Raw genomic sequence first — 22,303 nt, 5'->3', positions numbered from 1 at the left:
CATGTCTTTAAAAAAAAATTGGCAGAACTAGGGTAGAATTGAGGGTGTTTGCTAGGCTGACACAGTACCCCTGAGACTTGAACTCATTTCCAACTGTAAATCAAAGTGAGAGAATTAAGAAGTAAACCTACATTGCCAAACTGTAATGAAAGTGTATTTGTTAGTACTGATATTTCTAACTTTGGTTTTCTGATATCATAGTAATATAAAAATCATACATTTCTCAGTCAATAAATACACCAAAGTCACTAGTTTCATCTCATAATTTTCTCACTGATTTGTCATAGCAAAGGCACTTTGTGAGAGGAAATTCTATTAGTCATGTTTAAAATCATGTTTAAAGTGTTCTATGAGCAAAAGAAGAAATTAAGTACTTTAAAACTTTCCAATTCTTAAGTCTTTTTTTCTACATTTTATACTCCCAGAAACTTCACTTATATTCCTGTATTTGAATTTTTAAAAGTTTATTTTTAAGCTTAGGTAAGCCCAGTCAGAATGAATTTTTCATTTGGGCTTAAATCAACATTGTTTATCAGAAGATTTCTGGGTGTGGTAGCCCATACCTATAATCCCAGGGAAAGCCCTAGGAGAAGAAATGTGAGTTCCAAACCAGCCTGGGCTGGTAAACCCTATTTCAGTAACTTCTGTGGTATATAAGAAATGTTTCCTTTACTTTTTGCCATATAATTTTGGCTATAACCCTAGATTCTCTTTTTCTTCTTTTTCCACACTTGCTCTAACTCTCTATCCTTCTGCCTTCCAAATGCTAGGATTTACACGTGTGTACTACCACACCTGGCCTGGGTTTTCTTTTACTTAATGATAAATTGCTTCTGTTTGAAAGTAAAGACTGGCTCAGTTTTTATTTTAACTTCAACTGTGTAGAACATTTGAAAATGTCAGGAGATTCTGTTGCTTATACAGTTTAATAATAAAACTTACAAGCTACATTGATAAAGACTAGCAAAATATAAATAATTTCCTAAAACAATTTATTATACTTATAGTTTCAAACAGTAATTGCATTCAGTTGGTTAAAAAAATGCAAGTATTTAGGCCAACTATAACATCCATTTCACAGGTTTCATAGAATTTTTATACAGTCATGAATCATTGTAATAAAGAACCAATGTTCTTTGTTTGGTTTTTGTTTTATTTTGTTTTTGTTGTTCTGGGAATCGAACCCAGCACTTGGTACATGCTAAGCAAGTACTCTGTCTCTAGTTACATTCCCAACTCAAGAAACAGTGTTTTTAAAACAGTATCTTTTTTTGTGTGTTTGTTTGTGAACATACTGTACAGAAGGATTACAATTACATGGGCAAGATAATGAGTACATTTCTTATCAAGCATTGAAGCCTCCTCCTTTGTTTACCCTTCACATCCCTTCCCAGCCTCCCCCCCTCCCAACCCACCCGCCCCCACCCCTACCCCCCACACCAAAGTTGTAAAGTTCGTTTTTGACATGACAACTTGTACTTATAGTTGCATCGGGTCCACCTGTATCTTTAAACGACTTGTAAAACAGTATCTTTAAACATGTTAGCATCACAGCTTTTGATGCTATAGAGTCAAACTCATTGGATTCAAAGCCTGCTGCTCATATGAAGCTATGTGACTTTGGACAACTTTTTTGTCTCTGCTTTTTATATGTTGTGTCTGCATCAAAGGATGGAATTGAGCAATTTAATATCATTAAAATATGCAAAATAGTGCCTGCCACCTAATGATCACTTCAGAAATTAAATACATTAACTTTTGGTCTCATTTTCTTTTAATTTGTACAGGTTGTGCAAGTCCACATGGGGTCACTGTTCCATATACAATAAAAACCCACCCCTAGGATTTTCTTTTAGAAAACTGTATATGCAGCTGGATGAAGGCAGCCTTACCTTTAATGCCAACCCAGATGAAGTAAGTGAAGAATTTATCTAATTTGCATCAAATGAATTTTATTATAAGCTTGCTGCAACTTTGTAATACCAAAAACTGACAGGTAAAATACCAAGTCATTGAACCTACCTTTAAGTCACTGAGAAACCCAGTATCTTGTTGTGTTAGAACATAGCCATTTTTCTTTGCCTTTCCATGTCACTTTCCTATCATTCTACCTGCTCACTTATATATGACTGTCTTATACTGGTCTTACTGAAATACAAATTCGCAGTGAGAATAAAATTTTGATATCCCTATAGAATATGTTCATCACATTTATCTACAGCATGTTTTTCCATTTCCATTGTTTCCATTTACTAGCGATATAGTTTTAGCAGGTAATCATACAGAACACCATTCTGATTTCTGACATCTGAATTTTAATCATCAAATGATACCTTTAAAAAATAGTTTCATAAAATTCCATGCTGACAAAAACTACTTGTATAAAATTAACTAATTTTGTGTTAATTATTTAATTCTTAATATGTAAAAATGATCAAATGTAAATAAAAATTCCCCTGACCTTTCTTATTATTTGTAAGTATTTTTGAAAAGGTCATACTTTCAGAAATGTTTAAATATCTTCTAGACTTAATCCTTGAATCCCAAGTGGAAATTATATAGCTCTTAGGGCTATTACTTTTGGATGCATTATTTCTGAAAGAACTTAACTGAAAGAATTAGTTTATTAATTTTTAAAAACCAACTTAGTCATTTGTAGTGAAAGTGTTAGGACTATTTGTTTAAATCATGCAGCCAAATATTTCCTAAAATAATCTTCACTTTTGTTATAACTAAGCAAATATTTCTTCAGTGTAAAATATCTTAAATGGAAATACTGATTTTATAGATATATAAAATACCAGCGATGATGTTAACTTTTAAATAAATTTATATTCGTTTAGTACATGTATTTTTCTTTACTAATTTTTTCTTGAATACATATAAAAACCAAATAAAGTACCATTGCAAAAGTTTACAGTTATGCACATATCTTACCATTTGAGTCTTATACTTACAAATGTAGATTAGATAGATCTCTGTTACCTTCCTTGTAAACATATAGCAGTATAAGTACATCACCTTTTTGATCTTGTGTTGTCATATACCTGCTATAGTTACCTGCTGAGATTCTGCTGTAATGGTATTGTTTTTATTTCTTTATTAGAATTAGACATTACTATTTGTTCAAGTAATAAACTTTATAATAAGAAAAACATTCTACTTCAAATTCTTCTGACAGTTGAATGATGGCTAATGGAGAAAATCTAAGAATAGTGTAGGGCTTTACTCTAGAGTAGATAAGAATCAGGAGAGGCAACTGGCCAAAGTCCCAAACTCACTTCTATCATAAATGATGCTGATACTGAATAATACTGATATCCTTAATTTGTATAACTTGCAAATGTTACTTGTAAGGAAATGTAACTTGGTAAATACCAAGTTGTAGGCTGTATTTCAAAGTCAGAAAAAGTGGATATAATTGCTGATATTGAAATAAGTAATTATTTCATGATAAAAGAGTTACAATTTTTAAAGCAGATAAAGCCATCCTTTTGTGCAAAGATTAAAAGTAAGCTTAAAATAGTAGAATATGGATAGTTTTAAAATCTAAATTGGAAAGACTAGAGGCAAAGTATGTTTCTGTTTTTACAGGTCCATATATCAAACTATAATATTCTTATTAGCATCTTGTCTAAAGCTTAAGGGGAGCCAGGGAAAAGAGCTAAAATTCTAATTCTTTTTTAATCTGTCAAGAATTTTTGAAATTTTAATTCAAATATTTGATAAGGAAGGGAATTGAAATTATTATAAATATATGTAATTTAAAATAAGATTTTTAGATCATTTTTATGATCATCAGATCTTAATTCTCCATCCTATCTTCCATTGTTATTGAGAGTTGACTGTAGTTTCTTTTTCTTCCTTACCTGGCCTCAATAAAAATATACTGAAGCATTCCCAAGATACTGAATTTACCTTTCCTATAGGGCCAATTAGTTCTGCCAAGAATCACAAAACTGAGCCTCTCAAAATGTTTGTGGTTCCAGAATTCTAATTCTATTTTTTTATGAATACCAGTAATTTAGCAGGTATTGGCTAATAACAAAGAATTTTATCTTTACCAGAGTACATTTAGGACAAAGATAGGAAAAAAGGATAATGAAATACACTTAGCATGCTCAAAAAGTGGGAGGAGGGTTTTTAATGATTATATTTTGTACTTTCACTACTGAGACAAATAATATCAACTTGGTTGATTGTTTGTCAAGCAGGTCTTCAAAACTGAAATCATGTTCATGAAAGACTTACCCAAAAATATATTCTTAAATAGAACTTATTAGCTAAGTGTTAGCCAGGTCCTTAGAATGACTTGCCACAGTTCTGAGTGTTAGAAATCAAAGTAACTATTTGAAGTTTGATTATTTATTTATTACCCACTCCCTGGGTATTGCCATCAGACAGTTCATTTAAGTACTTAAGGTATTACGATCAAATGCAAGTGCTATTTATTACAGGTGCCTGAGATAAGATGTGTATAATTGTTCAGTAACATGAAGTCTACATTTCTGTAATTTCTAGTTTATACTTAACAGTTTCATAGCAAGCATCATTAGAATATTATAAAAATAAGAATACTTACAGCCACAGGGAACAAGATTCTCCAAAGGACACCGTTCGTGTCACGGATATGGGTAACCAAACTCCACAGCAACTGCTGGCGGTGGCTCATGGGGTGGGGTTGAACATCTGCACAATCTGTGGTAGGCTTCTCTAGCACGCTGTTGTGATATGCATGATGTTGTGATCTCCGCTGTATGTAACGTCTTGACCTTGTGCATGAGCTTGTGTATTTTGTGGCAGATGGCCACATTCTAGCAAAGGAATGTGCTGAGACTTGTCTGTTTACATTAAGTTGTATTTCCCCTGCATGTACCAGTCGTGTGTATCAACTTGACTCCCCTGGCAGCATTATAACAAAGTAATTGTACTTATAACCAGTGAACTATATTACTTTTGCTCCATTTTCTTGAACAATTTTTTGTTAGCATCTGAAAACTTGAAGTAAACATGGTTTAACTTTAATACATTATAGGCTCTTTTTCATTTAAATAGCTTTTGAAAATAACCCCACTGAGGTTATTAGAAAAGTTTTTTTTATGCAAGCACATTTTTCCTATATTCATACACAAAGACTGATATGATACAATTACATGTATTTCACTAGGTTGACCTCAGATATAACCTATTATGAAAAATATTCTAATTTTAACTCACCTATAAGTTGTTGATGGAAATGAATATATAATTTATCTTAAAGATAACATATGTATTATTTTTGTTGGTGGACCAGCTAAAGTACAAACAGGAAAAATATAAGACTTCTTTATTATAGAAAATATTTCAGGAGTTTATACACAATTTTTACTGACACTGAATTTTACTGACTTTTTGCTTACTTATACAACAACAAAGTGGTCCTTCCCATTTCTTCATAACTCAGTAACAGTACTGACATTACCAAAACATACAGATAAACTGTCTTAAATGTATGCTTTGGGAATACATAATAAGAAATAAATTCTGAAGCCTAATAAATTTGTACAAAATAGGTTTATAATTAGTTTGCTTATTCATAGCATTTCTTTTGAAAACATTTCTTTTTATTACATTGATATCCATAAAATATTCAACAGGTAAATGCAGTATGCAGTATATTCCAAGGGCATTTGCTTTAATAGTTTCATTTGTTGGTGGTGGTAGTAAAGGAACATTCCAGGGAATACACTTTTATGTTTTTGAGTAGTATAGATTATCTTTAATCCTATGATGTGTAAATAAGTATATTAAAATAGTTAAATAGGCTATTGTTTATAGCTATCTGACATAATCTCTCTTATGGGTATGTTGATGTATAATTGCTGTTTTTCTATAATCTTCTCTATTATGAACATGTATGGAACTATAGTTACTTGTAATCTTTTCCATAATCTAATAGTATTTATTTTAAGAAAGAGAAAAAAAAACCCTGAACGTTGAATTGAGTCTTCACTGAGATACTTTTTCATGTTCTGAATTGTGCTTGTTGTTAATTTGTTAATTATCTCCTTTTGCCTACACAATAACTTCAAAGAACAGAGAACACAGTGAGTTAGATTATATAGTGAGTTAAATTATATAAGTTTGTTTGCTTCCTGAGTCCGCAGGGGGATGTCTCAATGTGGTACAGTGATCCCATGAAGGATCTTTCCTCTGCTCACTAGGGCCCTCTTGATAGCCAGATGGTCACTACATCTCATATCATTTACATGACTATAGTCCCCAAAAAAGAAGAGGGCGGAAAGCTCTTCTCATATTCCCTAGACATATTAGGAAAGGGGAACAAAAACCAACTTTTTCAGAAGCTTTCTTTTGTTTTGTTTTGTTGTGGTACTGGGATTTGCGCTCAGGACCTTACTTCTCAGTGTGTCTGTGTAACTCCAAACTTCAATTCTCAGAATTTCCCAAAAGAAAAATATTGACACCAGCTGCACACAATCTGATTTAATAGCTAACACCATCTTCTTGACATTTTAGGTTCTTTTCTTTTTTTTTTTTTAATCCAGTTGTGGGCCTGAACTCTGGGCCTGGGCACTGTCCCTCAGCTCTTCAGCTCAAGGTTAGCACTCTACCACTTAAGCCACAGCGCCACTTCTGGCTTTTTTCTTTTTGCTTATGTAGTGCTGAGGAATCGAACCCAGGGCTTCATGCATGCAAGGCAAGCACTCTACCACTGAGCCACCTTCCCAGCCCCAACATTTTAAGTTCTTTTACACTGAATATGCTGATAGAAAAAGAGGAAAGAGAAGAATTGTGCTCTGATGTGGTTAAACCTCATCAATAGAGGATGTAGATAGTACTGCACAGTGAGGAGGAAAAGGACTGACATAGAAGTCAGATCTTAGGGGTGCTTTCTCATAGAACTATATTCTATGCTAAAAGTAATTGACAAGAAACGTATTTACGTATGTAACTGTAACCCCTCTGTACATCACCTTGATAATAAAATTAAATTTATAGAGAAGAACTTTGCAGTAGGCCTATATGATCCATCACATTGAGTCTTCACTGGGGAAAGTACTAACCAGCTGAGTGGCAGGCTGTAAGAGTTCAATGTTAAGTTATTCCAAGCTAAGCAGGTTTGGTCTGTTTCCCTTGCCTTCCATGGCATCCATGTAATACAGTTCTGACTCCAGCACAACATAGGTGCCACGAGTAACCCTGGTCTTTGGTACATTAATGAGCATGCACTGATAGGACTACCTACAGCCATCCTGCACCCATGACAGATTGGAAAGCAGCAGACTGGAAAGTGCCTTCTGTGAGCTTAAAAGCCAGGGACCCATTGTTCGCAATTGTTTGTCACATAAAATATTTTTCTTTTAAAGTAAATTTGTCCCTTTACTGGACATTTGAATTAGGGTGTTCCTATATGGGCAGCCTAAATCATCCTGATGTAATTGTGATTGTCATAATTACCTGAACTCATAGGAGTTTAGTATGTAATCCTGAATGTATCTTATTTTGAACACTGCTAATTAGCAAATGAATTTGTTCCCAAGGCCAACAAGAATATAATGAGAGCAAAAGAAATTATGGTATGGCAATGGGAAGGGTCCCTCACCAAATAAAAGCTTTACATAGTTTCTCCTCTATCACAAAGCCCCTTCCTCTTTCATAAACATCAAAGTGCAAAAATATGCCCTTGAGATTCGTAAAATACTATCTTCTACCTACACAAGTTAATCCAATAGCTAGTTACAACTAGTCAAGTATGCTAATTTGGAGGCCATTCGCCTCTCTTGAGGGTAATGTATATGCATATTGCATGTATCTATCTATGTATCTATCTGTGTAATATCTACCTTTTTAAAATCTGATTTATTAGTTGATTTTAAGATTAAGAAGTCAATTTTATCTTTTTATTAAGTCAATTGTACTTTATGCCTTGCCCTAACCATGCTCAAAATTAAGTGTATTTAAACTAATTGATTTTCTTTCATACCATGACTATTTTTGGGGGGGTCCGGTCGTGGGACCTGAACTCTGGGCCTGGGCGCTGTCCCTCAGCTCTTCAGCTCAAGGCTAATGCTCTACCACTTGAGCCACAGCGCCACTTCCGGCTTTTTTCTTTTTGTTTATGTGGTGCTGAGGAATCGAACCCAGGGCCTCATGCATGCAAGGCAAGCGTTCTACCACTGAGCCACCTTCCCAGCCCTCATATCATGACATTTTTGGACATTCCTTCTTACAATCAAAGTCTTTAGATTCTGCATCACTTTTGGCCACTCATAGTTAAATGGATCTTCAAATTGATGTGTTGCTTTTAATTATTTAGACAGTGACTTTGACCTTTGATTATTTGGACCAGTCACTCAAGCTTGAATATATAATTGAGGCATTTCAAGGTGTACTAGAGTTTTCTCTGCCCTTCATTCTTGGTCCCGTTTATGTGAGGGTGTTTGTTTTATATTACTTTATTATTATTTTACCCTAGTTGGATTACACAATCCTTAAGTTTTTTGTTTCTCCTAAAGGTCAGCTGAAAGCGTTATACACATAGATTTAAATATTCATTCAACGAATATTTATTACGTATCTGTACTTTATACTTGTTATGCAGCTTTGATTTGGGGGCAAGTTACTGCATCTCTCTGACATTTCAATTTGCTCTTCTGTAGAGTGGAGGCACTACTATTACCTATAATGTCATCTTGTGTTGATTAGTTAGTGCTTTTACCTGCTGACATACATGGATCTAGATATGTATAATGGATGTGTTAGCTGCTCCGGCTTTGGAACTTTTAGATTCTGTTTGCAACCTGAGTAATGATCTTGTAGGAAGTATATATTGGTAACATCAACATGTCTAAGCTTTGCTGATATCTCTTGCTGTTAATTGTACTTCCTGAAATGCAATAAAGAATCTTTTGCAAATATAGCATTTTATTTTAATGATTATACCTCATTTATCCTTTCAGAAGACATATATAATAAGAATCTAATGTAATGAAACTGAGAATGTATTTGGCTTAAATGGTGATAGCGTGAACAAATACTTTCACCAGTGAAAATTCCACTTAAATCCAAACTATATTTCTTACCTACTATTAAGGTGCTTTTTTTTTTTTAACAGTTTTAGGGATTGAACCCAAGGCCTTGTGCCTATAAGATAGGTACTATACCAACATTTTTTGTTGGTACAGTTGTTGTTCTGGAGATGATCAACTGGACACATCCATTGTGCTTTTCTGGCAGCTGGGATAAGCGGTGCACACCACGTTTCCCAATCATTGGTTGGGATAGAGTCTCATGAACTTTTCTTTTAATACCCAAGCTGGCCTTGAACCTCCATTCCCTGATCTTCACCTACCAAGTAGTTTAGAATTGCTGATTTGAGTCACTGTGCCAGCTTTTAAAGGTTTTTTTTTATTTCAAAATTGTTTTGAGCTAAGATATATACTTAGAAATGTAAATATTCTAGGTAATATGTCAAAACTAATCTTATCAATCAGTTGTTATGTGCACATTGTATATATATGTGTACATACATATATATATTACATGTTATATTTGCATGTGACTTCTATGAAAATTCTAACTTAGTTAAGATCACATTCCCCTTTCTCATTAGCTTAAGTTGTTATTTTTATTATTATTATTTAATTTATTTATTTATTTTGCTGGTCCTAGGGCTTGAACTATGGGCCTGGGCTCTGTCTCTGAGTCCAGTGGTCAAAGCTAGCACTCTATCCTGACAGCCACAGTGCCACTTCTGGCTTTTTCTGAGTAATTTATTGGAGATAAGAGTCTCACATACTTTCCTGCCCAGGCTGGTTTTGAACTGCAATCCTCAGATCTCAGTCTCTTGAGTAGCTAGGATTACAGGTGTGAGCCACTGATGCCCAGCAGTTTAAATTATTATTAATAACAAGACAATAAAGTTTTATCCTAATAGGGAATTTTATGTCTATAGTTTGATTTGAAATGCTTTCTCTTCCTTGGTAGAGACAAATTAGAGATAGAAGGATTTTTCTAAGACTCTTGCTTCAACTCAGCAGTAATTATTATTATTTGTTAGTCATAATTTATGGTAATTATAATTTGATATATTCTAGTCATATGTATGGCTCTTTTTAGGGAATATCAGTACCTAAAGATGTGGTTTATTTTCTGTTTGAGGCTATTATAACTAATTAATAGACTTAATTATTCACTTGCACTTTTAGATGACAGTGTTATTTGTTTGGCATTGCTTTCTCTAAAAAAAAAAAAAGCAGAAAAATTCATTCTATACCTCTCTTCATTTTCTCTAAATCTTATTGGAGTTTTTCTGGATTTTTGTTTTTGCTGGTACTGGGTTTTACCTTATTCTTGCTCAGCTTACTTTCTCGTCTGATGATCTGCTACTTGAGCCACACTTGCAGCCTAGCTTTTGGATGTCCCTTAGACATTTCTGCTCAGGTTAGCCTCCAATTATGATCCTTTAATCTCAGCTTCCTAAATATCTGAGACTCCAAAGATGAGGCCACCAGTGGTTTGCTGAAATGTTACTTTAAGGTACAGAAAACTACTCAAGACAGAGATAGTAACACTAGGTATAGGAGGGTGTTGAGAGAAAAATGTACTCCAAAACGGTTGTCTGGTTGTAGAATGTAGTCTCCAGGTAATAGTTATCAGCACTGCCTGTGGTCGTCTTGTCTGGGATAGGTTGCAGAATCTCAGATGTCTTCTTCCCAGGGGAAAATTTCTCCTAGGCAAGAATGGAGATATGCTATAGAAAAGCCTCTTCCTGCATCACTCTCTACTAATACTGACAACTGTGAGTTTGCTTTTATGAAAGGATTGCTTCTCAGAGCCATTCTTAGTTCTCGGGCCCCCTTAAAGAGCCATCCGTGCTAAAGAAGTATCCTGAAGTTAAGTGGCCAGTTTTTATTATCCTCAAAAACAGTAGCATTTCTGATGTGCTAAAGGTTAGCAAACTTACAGTAGAAAGGAGAAAATACTGCAAAGCTTAGTTGTGCATAAGACAGTGAAATGATGAGAGACAAAAATGTAGATATCTCATTAATAAGACTTTTGCATTTATTACACCGCGGGTAAAACAAGGTGATGATTTTTATATTTAAACTCTAGAGTACCTGTCCTCTGACTGAATAGGGAGGTTGAAAACAACTGGACTCAACAGTGTTTAACTGATTTACATTTACCTTAGCTATTCTGTATCGCTGTAGAAAAGAAGAAACTGCGTCAAAGTAGTCATCTTAATCATTGTCCTTTACTGTCAAACAGGACAGTAGGAATTCTCCCATTTGATCTGCAGAGGTCTCTCTTCTGATGTGCTTGTCAATTGTTACTATCCAGAAAGGAAAATTTTTATAACATATTGTACCCCTTAATTCTGTCTTACTTTTATTATGAAAATGTTACCATTTTGATTAAATTTTCATTTGTTTTAAACTGTGGTTAAAAAGTATGCATAAACAATAATAACAGTTTTTATGTTGAAAGATCTAGAAGTGTGGATTGCATGATTTTGTTTTCAGACATGTGTTTCATAAATTTAAGGATTATTTGTTTTGTTTGTTTTTTGTTTTGTTTTGCTAGTCCTAGGTTTGAACTCAGGCCTGGGCACTGTCTCTGAACTTCTTTGGCTCAAGGCTAGTGCTCTACTACATGAGCCACAGTGCCACTTCCAGCTTTTTCTGTGTATGTGGTACTGAGGAATCGAATCCAGGGCTTCATGCATGCTAGGCAAGCACTCTGCCCCTAGTCTTTCTAGCCCTGGATTATTTGTTAAAATGTTCCCAATATCTTTTAAAAAATAAGTCCAATATTCTTTTTTTTTTAAATCTCCAGTTTGCTTTGTGCTTTATAATGTCTTAAGAATAGTTTAATTATATGGTACCGGATTTTATATGAAAGGACAGCATTGAATAAGAGCTACATCAATTTGCTTTTTAACTTTTTCATTAAGGTTTTCTTTAGGAAAATAATTCCTTAGTATGTGTTAGTTTTGTGATTGATATTGTAGAAGAATTGATTCCAATTCTTCTACAATAGTTCTGCCAAGTGCTTAACAGCTGTTACACTCAATGCCAATAGACAAAACATTTTCACTTAACTTTGCATACCTAATCCTAAATATATATATATATATATATATAGAGAGAGAGAGAGAGAGAGAGAGACTATGAGTACACACACACACACACACACACACACACATGCATACATATAAGATTTATAAGATTTGGCTGAATCTAGATATGAGCTGGACTAACTCACATTAACTTTACCTGGATTCTTACTGCTGCCTGATTTACTTTAGTTTATTCCTAGTAGGTTCAGTTATGTCCTGAATCATTGTTAACAGAAATCTTTTTAGCATTGTATAAAAATTCAAGTCATCTCTCTCTTTTTCAGTTCTCCCTAGATGACCTTGCTAAGAAGAAAATGTAATTTAGCTATCTCTTTTTTTTGGGGGGGGGTCCGGTAATGGGGCCTGAACTGTGGGCCTGGACACTGTCCCTCAGCTCTTAAGCTCAAGGCTAGTGCTCTACCACTTGAGCCACAGCGCCACTTCCGACTTTTTTCTTTTTGCTTATGTGGTGCTGAGGAATTGAACCCAGGGCCTCATGCATGCAAGGCAAGCGCTCTACCACTTAGCCACCTTCCCAGCCCTCTTTTTTTCTTAGTACTAATAAATTTTTCAAGTACATGTAGTTTTCTGGCTTTCTACCTAGACTGGAGCCTCCGCTCTTTGGGGACCTTTCTGAAAATCATTACTTCTTTTTCCCAGTCACAAAAGCCAGTTCCCTTCTTTTTCATTTTGGTCTGTTTGACTTATCTAAAAAAAAAATGAAAGCAGCTATATTTATTTTGCTAAACACTTTAATATGTCTACAACAAAGGGAAAGTTCTCACTAATCAGAACACTATGGCTTGGAAAGGTTGGGTAAAATGGTTTTATGAGCACATTATCAAGTGGCATGGCCATGATTTAATCCCTCTGAAAATGATGCCGTTTGAGCTCTACTATGTTAATTAACCTTTATTCACCTTTGCTTCTTTAAATCTCAAAGACTCTTTGACTACTGAGACATTCTACTCTCTTTATTACTTTAGCTCCTGCAATCCTTCTTATTCAATTCAATATTCTGTATCTCCAACCCTCACTTTTTTCTCTACATCTTATTGGTTGCCTACTCTACCTCTGAAGTTATATCCATCTTCACCTCAAATTCAGCATTTCTGGGAACAAACTTTCATCATAGTTTCCTTCAAATCAACACCCTAAGTAATGTTGTTTTTTTTGTTAGTCAGTTTGTTGTATTAGTCATTTTCCTCTTCATTAAGCCAAAACCATTGGCTGTCTTTAACTTCCTAATGTCCTGTGGCCAGACAGCCAGAATATGTATCAAGTATGCTTACTTTTTCTTTGCATTTAAATAACACATGGAGTTTTTAAGTGTGTTTTTATATCCATTGTATCTCTCTATCTCTACTGTTTTCTACATCTTCAAATAGTAGTTGTTGTTGTTGTCCGTTACCTAATTTACTTTCTATTATTTCTCTTCATACCACCCAGTAGTCCCCACATGGAATCAAGACTCTCTGTGGATGCCCAAAACCAGGGATAGTTACTAAAGCTAGCCCTACTGTTTCTTCCCATAAGCATACCTAAGATAAAGTTTAATTTATAGATTATGCACATTAAGATACTAACAACCATAGGACAATTATAAAAATATATTGGAGTAAAAGGAATGTGAATGTGGTCTCTTAAAATACTGTATTTTTACTTTTTCAGTTAAAGGGAGCATTTTTATGGCTTTCCATTGCTTTGGCTGAATTGTTGGCACCACTACTCTTGTGGTTTGGGGCCATTTTTAAGGAAAACACAGGTTACTTGAGAACAAGCATTGTGATACCAGGACAGTAGATCTGATAACTGAGACAGCTACTACGGGACTAATGAGCTTGTGTTATGTACATATATGAATCAAATGGACTAGAGCTAGACAGAAAAGGTTTCATCATATTACTCGTAGTGGTGGACAATTGAAAATTTAAGGATTGTTTATTTCTGGAATTTTGTATGTAATATTTTTGTGCAGCAGTTAACTGTGGGCAATAGAAGGATAGAAAGAATGAAGGACATTGCTTTAGCCTGTCACAAAGCCTCAGTATCTTCTAGTTAGAAGAGGTTAGGGGATAAATGTTCTTTCTCTAAAATTAACAAAAATACAGTAACTTTTTAATTTTAAATTACTTTTTATCATCCATCTACCAGTGGCTCACACCTGTAATCCTAGTTACTTAGGAGTCTGATACATGAAGATTATAGTTTGAAGCTAGCCCAGGAAGAAAAGTTTATGATATTTTATCTCTCCAATATAAAAAGCTGGAAATGGAGCTGTGGGTCAAGTGATAGAATTCTAGCTTTAAACAAAAGAAAGAAAGAAAAAAAAGCTAAGGTATCATTCAGTTCCTGAATTCAAGCCCCAGTACTGGTACCAAAAAAAAAAAGTGGCATGATATAGTATTAACCAAAGTGTTCCAGTTTTTATCTTATTCAGGCCCATATAAATCCTATCATTCCTTCAAACTTTAACCAAATGTCTTATCTCATTCTGAGATTTCCTTTCATTGTACTACTGATTTGTCACATGGATATATCCTATCTGCTTATTTTTATGTGGTGTTATGCACTGTCTCTGAGCTTTTCTGCTCAAGACTAGCACTCTACCACTTGAGCCACAATTCTACTTCTGGCTTTTTTTTTTTAATAGTTGGAGATAAGAGACTCTTGGACTTTCCTGACCAAGCTATCTTCTAAACATGATCCTCATATCTCAGCCTTCTAAGAAGCTAAGATTACAGGTATAAGCCACCAATGCCCAGCTATTCTAGTTTTATGTTTGTCTCATCATCGGATATTACCTTTAAGTTTTCTTAGGGCAAAACTGTTTTATACTAATCAATCTCTACTGCTGAATACAAATATACCTTTAAATAAAGATTTTAACAATTTTAGCATATTGGTTTTGGGTTACTTAACAAAAGTTTTTTAAAGCTGATATACATTATCTAAATATGCACATATATGTATATAGATAATACTCTACATCTAAATGAAGCCTTAAAATTCAAATTGATAAGAAACTTAAGATTTATGAACCATATTTACCAGTTAATCATTTTCTGAAGAAACATGAGAGTGTTGTCATACTAAGTATTGTCACACTCAGAATTATTTTCTAAGTATATTCAGAAAGTACTATAATTTCCTTATAAACTGTTGTAAGATAAAATCTATTTGGCCAATAGTTTCCTCTCAGCTGAAGAGAGCTTTACTTTATGTTGTACAATCACCCTACTAAAGGACTGAAGCCATTATCACACAGTACTTGACATAAACAACAATTCTCCCTAGAAGACAAAAGGAGCTACAATGTTCCTGAAACAATTTTAAAAATTCTAAAAGTTGGAACAGAATAGAATTTGCCTAAAAGAATTAAAAAGCTATATAAACAATGAAAGAGCTATAAACTGAAAGCCTAAGTTTACTTTGGAAATGTAAGAAAAAAATCAATCAAGCAAATGACCAACTGGCAGTTGTCCTTTCTTAGTTGATACTCACTTGTACCGTACCTGTAACTGATGCTCAATCACTGTGCTTCTGCATTCATCTCGAAAGGACACCTAACCTGCAGTCCTTAGAGAGGTTACATGCATTTAATTTATATTTTCCAAATGCATACAAGATGTAAAATAAAATCTTTTAAATGATGCTACCATTTTCTGGAAAGCAGTTCCACAATATTTTCATCACCGGTGACTCAAAAGAGAACATGTAATCTTCATTAAATCGCCACAATGTCTGCTCCTTTCTCTCTTTCTACATATGTTAAAGTCTTCAGATGTTTTACAGTCTTATTCTTCTTCTCTAAACATTTTCTTCTTTGGTTTATTATTTCAGCATTCTTCAAGTCTTCCTTATATAACATGAATTTTATATCCATCAGTAATCTCTAGGTCCTAATGTCCTGTATCTAGATAAACGCTAATTTATCAACATACTTTATAAAATGTGACTTTCAAATCTGTACACTTTTATAAGAAACAGTGTAATCATGTATGTTATAGTAACCTTTAACCTTGTATTGGAAATTACATATTGATTTTGATGCTCATTTTGTCCTTTGCTTATAAGAAACTAAATAGACTTGTGCATGCGCACACATACTACTGAGAGTTCTAATCCTGACTAACCACTAATGTAGTGAGGTCACTACTATTTTTCTAAAACTTTATTAAAAACTAAACATACTTAGCCAGTTATTAACAAAAAGTATTGCCTCTCACCAGATACAATATGGGTTATGTTTTTGGATTTCATTGTTACCTGAAGCTTCAGGACTTAAAATGATTGCCAGTTTACTTATTAGAAACATTTATAATCTGGTCCTACCCCTTTTTCTGTTTCAATAGTCCTTCGAAGTAATTTTCTTCTCCAGAGACATCTCAAACTTGAAGTCATTGCCTCCTTTTCTCACAAAATTGGATTATTTCAGGCTATTTACCTCATTTTTTAGGACTGAGTTTAAAACTCATGTGATTACTCATATGTATTTGATTGACTTTGAAGAAGTCAGGTTGGATTAGCATTGCCTTGTTAAAATATAGGTTTCATAAAAAAGGGAAAAAAGCCAATAGTATATCTAATCTTTTATATTTCAGGATGTTTAATGAGGCAAATGACAAAGTTCCTTTCTAAGTAGCAACAAGCGATATTAAAATGGCATATAGCATATAGTTAGAAAATTATATCTCACTTACTGTATCATTATTGGGCTTATTTTGTATCTTTTTAAAAATAGATTTGAATTAATTTTACAACTCTTAAATTGTGATGTGAGCATGAATAAATAATTATTTAGTAATACTTAATTGGTATTGCTCTGTCTTTAAAGCACTTCAATCAAAATTAAACACTGGAAATAATTCTAAAATAATGTTACACTTTTACACTGAGAAATTTTGGAAACAAACCTGATACAACTTATACTAAGCAGATTCATTAAACATACAGTCAACTCCCAATTATTCAAAGTAATGGTGGAAAGGATGGAACAAGTGTTAAAATTTCTCTAGTTCTCCAAAGAAAAGATAAAAAGTAAATAACTTTGAGATGTGCTGCAACTACATACGAAAACAACATAAAGAACCTCAGAGAGAAGGAAGGAAGGAAGGAAGGAAGGAAGGAAGGAAGGAAGGAAGGAAGGAAGGAAGGTAGGAAGGAAGGAAGGAAGGAAGGAAGGGAAGGTCAAGGAAAGCACTTGATCCCTAGGGCATTCAAGAGGGAGAGGGGAAACAAACAGGCTCTTAGGCTCTTGTGGGGATAAGGACTAGCTAGAGAGGGTTGAGCTAAGGACGGAGAATGAGAATTACTATGATGGAAGTATATTGTCAGCAAGTATGACTGGAACAATGAAACCTGTTGAAATTGTATTAGAAAGTGGAGAAGAAAAAGGAAGCGTGGTGTGTAGGGACATTGAAGAGAATACATTGTATACCTGTGTGGAAGTATCACAATGAAACCCTCTTTGTATAGCTAATATATGTGAAATAAATAATATTTAGTCCCTACAACTGCTGAAAGCTATTTAAAAAAATTTAGTTCCTACAACTGGTAAAAGCCAAACAAATTCTTGTCCTTCTATCTTGATCATATTACATCCTTTTCTCTAGGATTCCGTGAGATACAGCTTATGACTGAATTCATAGGAAATTTTCACATTATCATCCAGTATTTTTTATGTACATTCCTAAGTTGGTGCCTTAATACTATTAAAATTCACACGAAAAATTAGCCCTGCTATTAAGATATTACCCTGATGACTGATAAAATTAGTTTTATATAAAAAGTCTTATCTTTGAATTACAAATACAGATAATTACAACCTTTTAAAACCATTATTCATAGAACCAAATTGCTTTTAAAACTTTTTAATATAAAATTATTATGAGAATGATTTTATTTAATTAAGACTCATAAAAATTCTTCTGACTTTTTATTCTAATGTGTGCAGTATTTCTGAGTACTGTGTGTTTGTAAAGAAATGCTGAAGGAATTTATGTGTGAAAGCAGTATGTTGCATGTATTTAAGATGTCATTTTCTCTACCAATTAACTGCACACATTGTGCTAGTATCCAGACATAAGCATTCATGAGAATGCTTGTGTCTGGGTAATTACAAGTTGAAATAAACACACCTGCCTTTTATTTCAATTGAAAACTATACATTCAAATCCATCTAAGACATTAATTTGAATGTGACCTCCATATATGTGAGAGATTACTGCTTCAGCATTTTATTTATTGTTGTTGTTTTGTTATTACTGATTTACATCTAAATTAGATGCAAACTTATGGGTAATGCTTCTACAGAAAACTTTGCATGCAGAGAAAAGGAAATTCAAAGATAAAGACCTGTGAGAAAAAAAATTGAAGTATTTTGTCTTATTATGCTTTGCCTCATTGTGTACTTTACTTGGATTCTTGTAAAATGTAGTGATGTTTAAAGCCAAAGTAGTAAAATGCATGAACCAGCCTGGAGTTTGGCCTAATTTACTTTAAACAATTGGATTGTTTTTCTTTCCCGGATAAAGTTGTTGGTTTTTCATTTGGAGAATGTGTTTTTCCTAGAGAATGTATTTCCTTGAAAAGCATACAACAATTTGTACTTCAAGGAATCGTGTTTTCTATCAGGCTGAGAGAGTATTTTGAATTGTTATAAGCTTATTGTATAGCACATATTGTATTTTCTTTCACATCCTCTCCAAAATTAAGCCATATTTCTGTATAGCCAGTTTTGACCTGACTATATCATTTAACCAGAAAGCTAAATTAAGATTTATTTAGAAATATTAACTTTGAATTTCCTGCTTTTCATTGCATGTAAATTATCAACCACAAATGGTAGTTTCACTTCAGGTTCTAGCTTCTACTTTGCATGATAAAGCTATAAACAGTCTAGTGATGCTGGAAAGAATATATAGCTATGGTTTCAATATTGCCTAGTTGTTAACATGTTTAAATAAAGGCTGATTTTCTGTTTGTTACTTGTCTTTCGGCGTTAGGGGGTGAACTACTTTATGTCCAAGGGTATCCTCGATGATTCACCAAAGGAAATAGCGAAGTTTATCTTCTGTACAAGAACACTAAATTGGAAAAAACTGAGAATCTATCTTGATGAAAGGTACAAGTAGTTTAAATTTCTCATCAGAAATGAGTTACATAATACCTTTGATTAGTTAAATTTCACTTCAAGAAACTATAGTATCAGGCTTCTAGTTGAAAAATGGAGTGAAGAACCACAACAAAAAAATGTTGCTGTATCTTATTGTGTAATCTTTATATTATTGATAAAGAAGTTGCTGTTATAAAATAAAAATAGCTGGGCATCAGTGGCTCACACGTGTAATCCTATATGCTCTGGAGGCTGATATCTGCAGATCACAATTTGAAGACAGCATGGGCAGAAAACTGGGCAGAAAAATCCATGAAACTCTTATCTCCAATAAACTACTTAGAAAAAGCCAGAAGTGGCACAGTCGCTCAAGTGATAGAGTGCTAGTCTAGGAGGCTCAGGGAGAGCGCCCAGGCCCCATGACTGACAAAACATAAAAAATAAAATCAAACAATGGAGTCAGGCTAGAGGCATGGATTGGTAGCAGAGTACCTCCCTAGTGACCATGAGCCCCTAAGTTCTAACCCCGGTACACCCCCCCACAAAAATAAAAGTGGGTACAGCTCCTTACTGTTCTTTGTTTGGTTATAAACTATTTATAGAATCATTCAAAATGGTTGAACATCACAAATAATCCTATTTAGCCTCTTAAATGTTAAAAATAGTAAATACTTAAGTGGGATTCGCTGAACTAGTTGTCAATAATTATTTTTATGCAAAAATTTGAGGTTTGAACTCATGTCCCGACACTTGTTAGTGAAATGCTGTTATCACTGAGCTGTGCCTACAGCCCTGATTTTTGGTGGTTATTTTTGAGATAGGATCTCATTTGCTGCTCTGACAAAAGTTTGGGTTCTATCTGCCTACGTTCGGTTTCCCGTACAGCTAAAATAAAGGCGCACACCAATTCCCAGCTCTTCGTTGAGAAGCGGGGGGGGGGGGGGGGGGGCTGCGGGGGGGGTCTCATGAGCATTTCTTCAGAGGCTGGCATCAACCTCTGGTTTTCTCTCAGGCTTCCAATAGCTCAGATTGCAAATATGAGTGGCAGGCACTGAGCATTTTTTTTAATGGGAAAAGTTAACTAAAGCTGTCCCTGTTTATTTTTCTATAGGAGAGATGTCTTGGATGACCTTGTAACGTTGCATAATTTTAGAAATCAATTCCTGCCAAATGCACTGAGAGAATTTTTTCGTCATATCCATGCTCCAGAAGAGCGTGGGGAGTATCTTGAAACTCTTATAACAAAGTTCTCACACCGGTTCTGTGCTTGTAATCCTGATTTAATGCGAGAACTTGGCCTTAGTCCTGGTAAGCATATGCCTGTACATATATATATATATATATATATATATATACATACATACATATATATTATATAATATTACTTTCCTCCTCCTTCCCTATGATATCTAGGCAAAATACAATCTTACAAGATACAGAAAACTGCAAAATACTTGCTTGTATCAGTGATAACATCAATTGAAAATATCATTATGTGAACTTAAAGGGATCTTGAGTCATAGCTATTATTTATCTTTAATATATAAGGATACTACTTAATATATACAACAAAGTTATCTGAGCTTCCTAACTTCTTTAAAATTGTTGTTTCAGTATTAGGTATTTTTACTAGTTAATTGAAAATTTGAGACATTTTAAAGCTTTTTAACAATCCACCCATAAGGAACACTTTCTACTAAAATTTGTTTCCAATAACCTCTTCATATATTGTGTTTACCTTATTAATCAGAGGTGAGAAAACATTTACCTGGTATAAAATTTTACCTGACATATTTAGCTCAGTTTTCCTATGTCTACAAGATTCTAAAATATAAATACGATAGTAATAGCAAGTGTCACGACATTTCTTACTGTTGTAATATTAGACATCAAGCAAATGCTCACTGAACTGGTATCAAGCTTGATGATAACTGCCTGAGTTTGCCCAGTGCTGAGGAGTTTCCCAGAACATAGGACTTTCATTGCTAACCTGCGAAGTATCTAGGTAGTCTGGGATGGATTGATCTCCCTATGTTGAGTTATGAGTTAATCTCACCCTCTAAATCATGAACATTTTTGTTTTATACCTTTGAGTGTTTCAAGATAGTAATTTGAAATGTTCTTTTTCCTTCTAGATGCTGTCTATGTACTGTGCTACTCTTTGATTCTACTTTCCATTGACCTCACTAGCCCTCATGTGAAGAATAAAATGTCAAAAAGAGAATTTATTCGAAATACCCGTCGTGCTGCTCAAAACATTAGTGAAGATTTTGTAGGGCATCTTTATGACAACATCTACCTTATTGGCCATGTGGCTGCATAAAAGCACAATTGCTAGGACTTCTAGTTTTTACTTCAGACTAAAGCTACCCAAGGACTTAGTTAGCAAATACGGTGATTACATCAGTGCTGGTCATTCTAGCCCCTGTATACAATCAAGCTAGAGTGTATAGCCTCTTAATTGTTTTACTGTTTCCTTTTCTAATGATTTTCCTTGGGGAACTAAATAATTTTGCAGGATTTCTCTTAATTTTGCTTATCATGTTTTGCACAAAGTAGAGCCATTGGTGGACACAGCTGTTAAAGAATGTTAAACTGGCATTATACTACATGAGATGGCATATTTGTGCATTAGATTTGCCTGAAAAACTTTATTCATCATTCTTTTTTAAATACCATGTAATGTATACATATTTAACTAAAGAGATTTATAATCATAATTATTTTATTGTAAAGATTTTAACTAAAAGTTTTCCTTTTCTCTCAAACCGAGTTCTTATTTTTTTTTATTCTGATCTAAGGCTATTGTTGACTTTGTAAATGTTGGGTCTGATTTCATTCAGAAACCAATTCCAGTTCTTTCTTTCTTTGGACTTTGAACAGAGTATCTATTTGTTATTATATAACTATGCAAACTGACATGTATTTGTATAATATAAATTTATCATTCAGTTCTTTTCAAACTGTCCTTTAAGCAGAATTTAAAAGGTACACTTATAAACAATAGAGGTTATAGAAGGCTGTTCAATTTTGCTTGTTTACGTCTGACTTAGTCCAACTGTTTT

At 33.9% G+C, this 22,303-nt stretch overlaps 1 protein-coding gene across 2 annotated transcripts in view; it reads left to right on the top strand.

The window, feature by feature from the left end:
- The window catches only part of Fbxo8 (F-box protein 8), a 39,428-nt gene extending 17,422 nt beyond the window's left edge, over positions 1 to 22,006 (top strand). For both annotated transcript variants that reach the window (XM_013025675.1, XM_013025665.1), the window contains 4 exons: positions 1,788 to 1,914; positions 19,129 to 19,247; positions 20,350 to 20,546; positions 21,374 to 22,006. In XM_013025675.1, coding sequence (XP_012881129.1) covers positions 1,788 to 1,914; positions 19,129 to 19,247; positions 20,350 to 20,546; positions 21,374 to 21,561 — 631 coding nt within the window. In that variant the 3' untranslated portion in view covers positions 21,562 to 22,006. The remainder of the gene's footprint in view (positions 1 to 1,787; positions 1,915 to 19,128; positions 19,248 to 20,349; positions 20,547 to 21,373) is intronic.
- Positions 22,007 to 22,303: the final 297 nt, after the last annotated feature.

The sequence above is a fragment of the Dipodomys ordii genome, unplaced genomic scaffold (assembly GCF_000151885.1).
Source record: "Dipodomys ordii isolate 6190 unplaced genomic scaffold, Dord_2.0 Scaffold4, whole genome shotgun sequence".
Classification (NCBI taxonomy): Eukaryota; Metazoa; Chordata; class Mammalia; order Rodentia; family Heteromyidae; genus Dipodomys; species Dipodomys ordii.
This window is presented reverse-complemented; position numbering and strand designations above follow the sequence as displayed.